This window comes from Lemur catta, chromosome 15 (assembly GCF_020740605.2).
Source record: "Lemur catta isolate mLemCat1 chromosome 15, mLemCat1.pri, whole genome shotgun sequence".
Lineage (NCBI taxonomy): Eukaryota > Metazoa > Chordata > Mammalia > Primates > Lemuridae > Lemur > Lemur catta.
This window is the reverse complement of record NC_059142.1, coordinates 57,285,367-57,296,210: the sequence shown is the minus strand read 5'-3', so window position 1 is coordinate 57,296,210 and position 10,844 is coordinate 57,285,367. Positions and strand designations below refer to the sequence as shown.

The window sequence follows — 10,844 nt, the reverse complement described above, 5'->3', positions numbered from 1 at the left end:
ATGTGCACGGCAGCAGTATTCATACAATCGAAAGGCAGAAGAACCAAATGTCCGTCAACCAATGGACGGGACAAAGTGTGGTGCAGCCTTACGACAGGAACCTACTCGGCAACAGACGGGAAGGACGCACGGACACAGCTATTACACAGAGGACATCGAAGCACTCGGAGCGAAAGAACTCAGACACCGAAGACTACGCATGACAATTCCATTTGCAGGAAACGTCTAGAAAAGACAGATTCGTGGAGGCAGAAAAGAGCATTAGCAGGAGCCTGGGCTGGACTGCTGGGCAGCGAGGGAGATTACTGCTGCTGAGTACAGGGGTTCTTTGGGGGCAATGAAAACGCTCTGAAATTAAATTATGGTGATGGTTATGCAACTCCACAAATACACTAAAAACCACTTAACTGTACACTTTAAGTGAGTGAACTTTATGGTATGTAAATTATGTCTTAACAAAGCTGTTAAAAAAATAAGCACATTAAATAAAAATTGCAGGCTCTGAAAGATCTCCTTGTGCCTCATGGTTGCCAAGTGCAAAGCCATCACTACAGGCACCACCACAGCTCGGGCTGGTCAACTGCAGGGCCACCACCTCGGATGTCCTCACTCAGCCAGACCCCTCCCTGGGTGCGCAGCGTCCGTGGTGACAAACTCGGGACGGGCCCTCTCCGTCCCTCGCAGGCATCCCTTCCTCCCGCCCATACCCGGACGGTCCCCCACCACAGACAGCGCTGCACACGATAGCCCAACCACTGGTCTGGGGTGGTGCCCCGGCACCCGCCGTGCTGTGCCCGTCCCCACCCGCTGCCGCCCACAGCAGAGCTTCCCTGGCCCTCCGCCCCGACACCACGCGGGCGGAAGCTTCACTCAGCGGAGCACCGTCCTGCAGCCACAGACACTGCCAGCGCGCCCGGCCCTACAGCTCCAGGGCGGCACCGCTGCGGGGGCTCTTCACGGGCACCACCACCCTCGAGACTAAAAACTGGTCCCAGGGGCAAGAAAATCGACATTACAATGGTTCGAGGCCCTCTAAAACCAGGTATGCAGGGTGTCTGTGGCATTAAAATTTTACAACAGGCAGAAAAGGCAATTGGGAAATTACAACGACCACTATGAGAAGAGAGGCTGCGAGACACGGTCTGACACGCTCGTCCGTGCAAACGCCTGGTCAATGTCCAAGGCTGGGCCACACTGGGGGGATGGGCTCGGACCCCGGCGTGCACAGACTGACGGGGCTGCGCCTACTTACCCTCTGCAAGTCGAGACGGGAGCAGCAGGCCTCTCCTGCCCAGCTCTGCCAGCGCCAGACACCCGCCATGCCAGGCCTTGTCCGTCTCCTGAAAGCTGAGCACAACAGAGACCCTGAGACAGACATCAGACCCAGAGTTCTGCCAGCTGTTGGGCCACAGCCCACACTGCAGCAAGGAGCGCAGGCCGCAAGGCCACAGTCTGTACGGCAAGCCTCACTAGACCCCTCTGGTAAACCCTAAAACATCAGCTGGAGGAAGAAATAAAACGCTCCCATTTAACATGAAGGTAACTGCCGTGTTCATCAGCACCTCTCTTCAGATGTCTCGGTGACAAAGACAAGTTCTGAGTCAGCCCCAGACCCGAGCGCAGCGACACTCCGCAGTCCACACCATCTGGCCGCCAGCCCACCCGGGTCTCCCCCCGCGGGGCTCCAGCTATGAGCTCACGGAGCAGCACCCCCTGCTCCCGTCAGAAGTAATAACACACTTCAGAAAAGCCTGGGCCTTAAGAGGGGCCTTCTGTCAAATTAAGATGATGTTACAAAAAGGAGCAGGAAGACTTTGTTAAATTGATACCCCACTGCTTAACTTAGTGATCGAATTCAAGATAAAAACATCGCAATGAAGTGGTATCTAGACATTCTTTGTACTATATGAAATGTGAACTTTTTTGTTAGAACAACTCAGCAAAATAAAATTCCAGTTTATTGTTGGACAACATTGTTTCACACATGCATCAAACAGGCCAAAAAATAAACAGCAACTTCAGAGACAAAAAGAGGGAAAAAAGAAAACTTTTATCTTTGGCCTTTTCAACCATCACCTCACACAAACCAGCCACTTACAGCAGAGCTAAGGACGTACACAAAAAACGCTACTGGAATGCTCAGAGAAAGACTGCTTTTTGTTGTGTTTGCTTTTCTTTTTAACAGGTTTTTTCTCCTTGGAGATCACAGTGAACACGGGCACTCCTCAGGCAGAGCCTGAGACCACGGAAAACGGCCGACCCCCAGCACTCTCCAAAAACGTGACGCGAGAGTGAAAACTACAAACTAATTTCGTTTTTAAAGTACTTTTAAGAAAAAGAGCAGGGCCTTGGAAGTCTGGGTTCTGTTTCCTCCCCTGTTGCAATTCTCGTGGTGGGGTTGGGCGGTGGGGAGTGCGTCCCACCTGGGGGTGGCTTCCTGGTGGCGGCTGGCCTCTCCGCTCCACGGTGACATTTAGATTCTGAGACGGGAAGTGGAGGTGAACAGTTCACAGCGGACTTTTTTTTTTAAAGTTTAACCTTTTAAGTTTAACTTTTCCTTTTTTGCTGTCTAGTCATCCTCATGGTCTTCAGCTTCCTCATCTTCATCTCCATCCTCTTCCTCACCATCCCCTTCCTCCTCCCTCCTCATCTCCCTGCCGGCCTCCCCGCCCCGCTGTCCTCATCAGCGTTCCCGCTAGCAGCGCGGCTCTTCCTTCCTCTGCCGCCTCCACAGCTTCCCCCTCCTCCCTTTGAGGCCTTGGCGGTGATCTCAGAGCTGTGTCCACGGCTGCGTCTGACACGGGGGTGGCAGTGACCCGGCGCAGGGACTGAAAGGAAAGCAGGAGTTCACGACCCTGGCGGTGAAGCTGCCGGAGCCCGCAACAGCGGAGGCGGCCACAGCGAGCAGGAAGCCAGACCCGGCACGATGCAAAGATGGCTCTGCAGGGCAGCCAGTCGAAATATGGACTTTTAATGAAGGACTGTAATGCCAATGCATCAAGTCCTAAGTAACATTTCACCGTCAGTGAAAATTTCCCTGAAGTGGCTCAGAAGCTCTCCTAACAGCGCTACAGTGAGAGCAACTGTTTCTCGCACTGATGAGGGCTCCTCCGAAGTCTCCATACTTTACTGCCAGTAGAAACATGGAAACACACTTTGCCAAAAAGCAAAACAAACATACGGCCATTACGGACTCTGACGAAGGTGATGGCAGAGGAATGTTCAGGAAAACGAACTAAACGGCATTACTGGCCGGCAATAAAGCACAGCAGTGTTTAGGCAGGAGAGTCGAGGAGTAACCGCTCCCTCGACAGGTCTGTGGCAAGTGCCTCCCGAGCGCCAGGCCCACGCAGAGCCCCGAGGAGCAGCCGGCCTCGGAGCTCACCGTCCACGGAGACTCAACCACAACGATAACGTCCTCTGAGTCCCACGTTTTACAAGCGCCCAAAGGCTACGTGACCATTTTCAACCTCTAACGTGGGTACTTGGTCCTTTAGGATTGTGATTAGAGAGAGGTGTTTCACACTTTCATAAAGATTTAAAAAGATCTGAATGAACTTTACAAAATACCAACATCATGTCAACTCAAATGCACTGAAACAAGTGTCTGTGAGGCTGATGTCTATTTCCGAGTTAAACATGTTCACTGCAGCTGGTCGACAGGGGCTCTGTGAAGGTGGCCCTCCCTGGCCAGAAGAACCTGCCAGCGGTGCCACTGCACACTTCATGCCCAGGGGACCCTGTCCCTAGGCACCAGGGCACGGGGGGAGGCGGCAGCCAAGTGTGCTCCTGCCTCAGCCCCAAGCCGAGGCAGTCTCGGCGGAGTGGTGACAGCAGAAAACGGTGGTGGCCGTGAGCGGGTAGATGAAACTGGCCAGGACGAAAGAAACGAGGCCAAGACTGAGCGGGGAGGAGGAACGCACAGTCCGGAGAGGCAGTAACTGGGCACAGATGTTCCGTGAGTTCCACTGGACACGTTCGGGCTGACTGAGCAGAGGGCTCCATCGCCAGGCAGGAGCGAGACGACGTGGAGAGCAGGGCCTGGGACCGGCCACCCAGCCGTGAAGGGTGTCGCCAGATGGCAGAAGGACGTGTCCCGCCACCGCCACAGAGGAGCTCCAGGGACACTCGCTGCATCAAGCCAGCAGAATCGCATCGCGAGAGGCTGAAGGCTTATTGTTCTCTGGCCCAGGCGCCCACAAAGCAATCCCAACAAGGGGTGTATGTTTTCCGTAAGGAATGTTTCCACCAGAACGGTATCTGCCATACATGCAGCATTTTTCTGGAAAAGATGGCCAACATTTGACATATTGTTTCCTGCACTCCTTAAATTGTCACTCAGCAGGCTCGAGGCAAACTGCAAGAAGAAACCTGCTCCAGAAGGAAGACAACGCCGTGGGCTGCTCGCAGAGCTGCCCCTGGTGACTGACAGCCGCACGGAGCACCCGAAAGTGCTGACAGCGCAGCTTCCCCACGCCAGGCACAGCCGCACAGCGACAGCCCCCGACACCCAGGCTAACAAAGGGCGGCAGCCTGACAGGTCCTGGACACTGGCAGAGACACTGACACGGCACAACAGGAAGCCTCGGCGGGGGGACCGCCCCACCCCCAAGCAGGCCAGGCAGCCCCAGCTGGGACCCCGCACACCTCCGCAGGCCACCGAACTGCCCGAGAGGCCCAGGCAGATGCAGCACAGCACACGTGGCCGTCCAAGTATAAATTTCAATTCATCAAAATCCAGTTCAACTTCAAAGTCAGGCCTCAGTCACACTGGCCTCATTTTAAGGTCTCAGAACAGCTGCCACGCGAGAGACAGATCCAGAACGTTCCGTCATCCCAGAAAGTTCGCTCAGTGCAGACCTGACTCGCACTCGGACAGCCAGAGTTTTCCTCACGCGTGCATGTTCGAAACCGACTTTTCTTTGTCCTTAAGGTTTTTAAATATAAAGGAGTTGATAAAAGCAATGTACCAGAAATAGAGTTCTCAAGTTTAACTTCAAAAGGGAGAAAAGGAAGCTTTTGGGGTCTTGACAAAGAGTTCAATTGGAAGAAAACATAAAAGGATGTAAGGAAAGAAAAGCCGGCCAGGCACCGCGGCTCACGCCTGTAACCCCAGCACTCTGGGAGGCCGAGGTAGGAGGATCATTTGAGCTCAGGAGTTTGAGACCAGCCTGAGCAAGAGTGAGACCCCGTCTCTACTAAAAAAATATAGAAAGAAATTAGTTGGACAACTAAAAATATATACACAAAAAATAAGCCGGGCATGCCTGTAGTCCCAGCTACTCGGGAGGCTGAGGCAGGAGGATCGCTTGAGCCCAGGAGTTTGAGGTTGCTGTGAGCTAGGCTGACGCCACGGCACTCACTCTAGCCCGGGCAACAGGATGAGACTCTGTCTCAAAAAAAAAAAAAAAAAAAAGGAAAGAAAAGCCACTGCTTTTACACGTAAGGTTAAGACAGAAATACATCTCCCTCTGGTCTCACATACCTGAAACAATCCAACACAGACCCAACCACGTCGTCCGCCAGTTCTTTGGGAAGCCGCCCAGCCATCCTGCCAATTCTGAAAAAGAAAAGCAGCAATCGTCAGTACTGCCAGCCTGTCGAGGAGGGTGCACACCACATGCATGAACGTTCCTCCAGAGCACGCAGAGGCAGAGGCTGACCCACGGCAGGCCTCCCTACCCTGCTCAAAAAAGTGTCACCTGCCTGTCGGGGAGCCCGTCACGGTACAATAGGGAGACAGGCAAGGAGGAGAGGGCAGATGCAGAGGGGCGCGTGGGCACCCAGGGCGAGTGGGCAGGCCACACAGTCACCTCTGACCACAACACAGACACTGCCGTCTCCCCGCAGCTAACAGCACCAAGGCACTAGGTAAATGCTGAGGGCTGCAACCTAGAGCCCACCACAGTGGGGCCGGGCCGCCCCCGCTTCCCCTGGGCTCTGACCGAGCCCCCAGCGGCCCTATGACAGGGGGGTCCAGGCTCCACACAAGGCAGCCCTGGGCCGCCTCACGGCCCAAGTCCTAGAGACAGACTCGTGGGAAGGGTCCCGGCTGGAGGCCTCCAGGAAGGGCCCTCCCCACCCTCCCACTGTGCGGACCCAGCTCGCTCAGCCAGACGTGCCGGCCGGGACGCTGCGCGGCAGGACGGACACGCACAGGCCCCCGTGAGCCCCACCAGCCCCGAGCCTGCGCCTCTCTTCCAGGAGAGCTTCAGGTGGAGCTCGGCCCCCAGCACCCGCCAGCCCCTCACACCCTGCCGTTGCCTCCACACAGGGGTCTCCCTGACATCTAGATGTCTTTGTGTGGCTCGAGCCCAGGGCTCTGCGCACTGCGTTCACAGCTGGCCCTGCCGGGTCTGCCCCACATCCTCCCCCGAGCACGCCAGTCCCGCGGGCACGACCGGGATGACGGCAGCCCCGTCTGCTCGGCTGCCGCGGGGTAGAACAGGATGCTGCCCTGGCTCACCCCGTGAAAGCGGCTGTTCCCAGCACCGTCGCCACACTGGGGGCTGCGCCCCTCTCGTCTGCCGATGAACAAGAGAGGGTAGGGTGACGATGATGTGGAAAAATAAGGAAGGGAACATTTAAAAGATTTTCTCAGCCGGGCGCGGTGGCTCATGCCTGTAATCCCAGCACTATGGGAGGCCGAGGCGGGTGGATCGCTCGAGGTCAGGAGTTCGAGACCAGCCTGAGCAAGAGTGAGACTCCGTCTCTACTAAAAATAGAAAGAAATGATCTGGACAACTAAAAATATGTATAGAAAAAATTAGCCGGGCATGGTGGCGCATGCCTGTAGTCCCAGCTACTCGGGAGGCTGCGGCAGGAGGATCGCTTAAGTCCAGGAGTTTGAGGTTGCTGTGAGCTATGACGACGCCACAGCACTCACTCTAGCCTGGGCAACAAAGTGAGACTCTGTCTCAAAAAAAAAAAGATTTTCTCAAAAGGCAAATGTGGCCTGCTCGTCATTTTGCACACCCTAGCCAGAAAAGCAAGATGACGAAGGAGCCTAAAATTCCACCTCAGTAATTATCTTTTACACTAAGATGCAAAGCAGCGGTGCAAACCTGAGAATCATTCTTCTACCAATCTGAGGGTCTGCGGCTCTCACGTCGCGTGTTAAGCACTTCGGGACAAGAGGCCGAGGGGCCTGCGCACCCCACTGCCCCTGGGGACTTACCCTTTGGCGGCCGACCACCGCACCACGGTGTCCTTGTCCTTCAGCCCGACCAGCAGCTGCTCTGTGGGGACAGGAGGAAGGCGAGGCCCATGAGTGCCGCAGGGTCACCAGCCTGCATTCCAGATAAAGTCTGGACCCCCAGCCTTAGGGCACCCACCCTGCACGCTACTCACAGTACCCTGAAGAGAATCATGGTAACAATATTAATTATTAAAAAAAAAATTCCTTCTCTACATTTTCAAATAATCATGTAAAGCTAATTTTTGCCACTGTTCCTAAGAAGTAGATTCCTCAAAGGAGTCAGCAGGGAGCAGCTGCACCCCCTCCCCAGGAGAAGGCCCCAGCGCAAGGGGGGGCGGGGAGGGGGGAGGAGGGGAGGGGAAGGAGGGCGGGGAGGGGGGAGGGGAGGGGGAGGGGGAGGGGAGGGAGGAGGAGGGCGGGGAGGGGGAGGGGAGGGGGAGGGGGAGGGGAGGGAGGGGAGGGGGAGGGGGAGGGGAGGGAGGAGGAGGGCGGGGAGGGGGGAGGGGAGGAGGAGGGCGGGGAGGGGGGGAGAGGAGGGCGGGGAGGAGGGGTGAGGAGGAGGGGAGGGGGAGGGGGCGGGAGGTGCCCCGGGGGAGGGGAGGGTGGCCCTGCGGGCAGGGCAGGCCTCCTTCTACCCAGGGCGGGAGGTGCAGACAGCAGCCAGCCCGGGTGGCCACTGCGAGGGCTCTGGGGCAGAAGCCGCCATGGGAGGGCAGGGCGGTGGGTCAAGAGCTCCGTGAGGCGTCAGGTGGTGAAGGGGGCGGCCCCTGAGGAAAGCCTGAGGGACAAAGCAGGCGCAGGGGCCAGGGAGCTGGAGACCTGAGCCCCGAGTGTCCCCACCCCACTTCCCTGCGGGGCTGCCCAGCCACCGGGACAAGCAGCGCACCCAGGTCAGACGTGTGGGGCCGTGTGGCAAAGGCGGAGACACACCAGGCTCCAGGGTACCCGGGAAGAGAAGGTCCACGCGGTGGCCACGTGCCCAGTGAGGGTGACGGACAGGTGGTGCCAGCACCAGGAGGGAAGAGGCGCGTGGCTGCAGAGGGAAGGGGAACGGCCCACGGGACGCCCAGGACCAGCGGTGGTCGAGAGAAGGTGGCCGTGGGACCCACGTACCAATCACGCTCTCCACGCCCTCCGGGACGTCGTCGTCTTCGTGGCGGTCGGGAGGCGTGAGGAAGGGCTGCTGCTCCGGCCGGGGCGGAGCGCGGTGCTGCAGGTTCGCAGCCAGAGATCGGCAGCCGCGCTGGTACCTGCACGGGCCGAAGCGGTCTCAGGTCGGCCACCACAGTCTGACACACCCCTACCCTGATGACGGGAATCAACTCAGTGTCACCGCGAATCCTAGGGCAGCCTGTGAAAGTCCACACACCTGCGGAGGCCGGCGGCGAAGGCAGGGCCTGGAGTGCCGTCGTCAGCTGCCAAGAGACGCAGCTGAGAGGCACAGAGCACGTGCCCAGTCCTGGGTTACGCAGTAAGAACACACATGACAGGAACGCCACCAAGGGGCACTCGCACACCTCACCCTAACAGGCTGGTGGGCACGCACCCTTCCCACGTGCCCCGTAGCCCCGAGGCAAATGGCGCCAACATGCCGCCTGCCCAGGCCACGCTGGCCCCTCCTCAGCAGGCACCACCTCTCACCGCCACAGCACCCAGACTCTGCCTCCCGCACACCCTGGACAGCGCCTGCACAACTCGCAGCCTCCACGCCCACGTGGGGGCCGACCTCCCCCGCACACGCTATGAAGGGCCCACAGCACGGGGCCAGGACCTGGCTCCACGCCCACTGCATGACTGCACAGCTCGAGCCGCTCTCTGCCTCGGTTTCCCCTCTGTAAAATGGACATGCAGTCACATCCTGCCCACAAGCCTGCTACGAACATAACAGGCGGGTCTGGACGAAGCGGGCAGACCGGCCCGGCACCGGGCAGGGCCCCACTCACGCTGCCTCGTGTTCTGCAGCCGAGCCCGGGCCAGCAGCGTGGCTGGCTCCCAAGACGGGGCCTGCGGCACACAAGGTGCCCGTGCGAGCTGCAGAGGGGACACGGGGGCTGCAGCTTGGGGTCGACGCCCAGAACATAAGTCACTTGGGCTCTGGAGGCAGAACACACAACTCAAACACCAGCTCTGACCCATTAACTGTGGCCTTGAGTGACTCAGCTTATTTCTCTGGGCCTCAGAGAAATTCCAAGTCTGGAAAACGAGGAGGAGGAGGGTGGCAGGCAGTTCCTAAGGTGGCCTGTGCCTGCCCCGCCTCCCGACGTTCCGCAATCCTCCCCCGGGTGTGGCCCAGGCCTAGGGCCCCTTCCGATGAGAATCCGGCGGGAGAATTGGCAGCCCTGCCGCGACCGGCTCACAGCAAGACTGGCGTCCACCCGGTCCCCTCTGCGCCAGGCGGCTGCTGTGCCGCGAGCTGCCCTGCGGAGAGGCCCACGTGGCGAGGGACTTTGGGAGCCTCGCGCAAACAGCCGACGGCCACGGGAGGAGGCTGGAAGCAGACGCCCCAGTCGAGCCTGAGATGACAGCAGCCCCGGCGACACCTTCGCGGAGCCTCGGACAGACCCTGAGCAGAGGAGCCACGTCCAGACCACGGCCCCACAGGACCGTGAGGGAAAAGACGGGCTGTCTTAGGCTGCTAAGCGTTGGGGTTCTCTGCTACACGGCAGTCCATAACTGACGCAGCGGCCACCACAGGGCTCAGCAAACCGCCGCGCGGGGGCCGGTGTCCTCCTCAGTGAGCACACGCGTGGGTTACCACACAGGGAAAGTGCCACCACGACACTCACTAACCAAAGGCTGAAACTGCAAAGGTGACAGACTTTCAGCTGCCCTCTGCCATGAACCACGGAACCTGGACAGAGTATGTGACACCCGCAGGCAGGCGGGAAGTGACCGCCAAGGCGGGGCTGGGACCCCCCACGGGGAAGGTGCGGGGCCTCCCCCCACCCCTCCCCCCGGCGCTCTCTGAACTCGCAGGAAGGCAGAGCCAGGGAGCGGTGGTCTCACGTGGCGCGAGGGGGCGGGGGGTGGGGAGTGGCAGCTGCCGAGAAAGGGCTCCCCAAGTCCACACCGCAGCGCCCCAAGCTGAGCGCAGGCGAGGACAGGCCCAGCCTGCGTCTGAACCGCGGCGCCAAACGGGGTCATGTGCCGTCAGGGGCACTGAGAGTTGGGCCCCGTGGGAGGGGAATGAGGCTCTTTCACTTAAGACCCCTAAAAGGCCACACACTCAAGCAGGGACCACGCTGTGGGAGCAAGAGCGACACCCCGGACGGAGAAAAGCCCCCTGACAAGGACGGAAGCCAGGACTGGGCAGGAAGAGAGAGACGCGCCAGGAGCCTCCCGTGTGCCGGAACCAACTTCACCTCTTTACAGGAAGACGCCGACGAGAACGGCACTGAAAGACATAGCAAAAATCTACGAAGACACGAAAGTGGGGAAAAGTTAGATAAGAAAAAGGAAAAATTAAAGACAACGATGGAAGAGAGAAAACAAATAGCAAGATGGGAGACTTAAACCCAATCATGCTAAAAATTACACTAACGTGACAGTAAGACTGAAGAACGTAATTACGACACTAAATTATTTTCTTTCCCCGTGAACGTGTTAGTACTTGTGGTGGCTGTTTACGTGCCAACCCGGCAGGGCT

The 10,844-nt window shown here is 58.3% G+C and overlaps 1 protein-coding gene across 3 annotated transcripts in view; it reads right to left on the bottom strand.

Annotated features, from left to right (window-relative positions):
- TBCD (tubulin folding cofactor D) overlaps positions 1–10,844 on the bottom strand; it is a 119,968-nt gene that overhangs the window by 83,572 nt on the left and 25,552 nt on the right. For all 3 annotated transcript variants that reach the window (XM_045525800.1, XM_045525798.1, XM_045525799.1), the window contains exons 10-13: positions 8,312–8,448; positions 7,178–7,238; positions 5,486–5,560; positions 1,253–1,347 (exon numbers count right to left, since the gene is read on the bottom strand). In XM_045525800.1, coding sequence (XP_045381756.1) covers positions 1,253–1,347; positions 5,486–5,560; positions 7,178–7,238; positions 8,312–8,448 — 368 coding nt within the window. The remainder of the gene's footprint in view (positions 1–1,252; positions 1,348–5,485; positions 5,561–7,177; positions 7,239–8,311; positions 8,449–10,844) is intronic.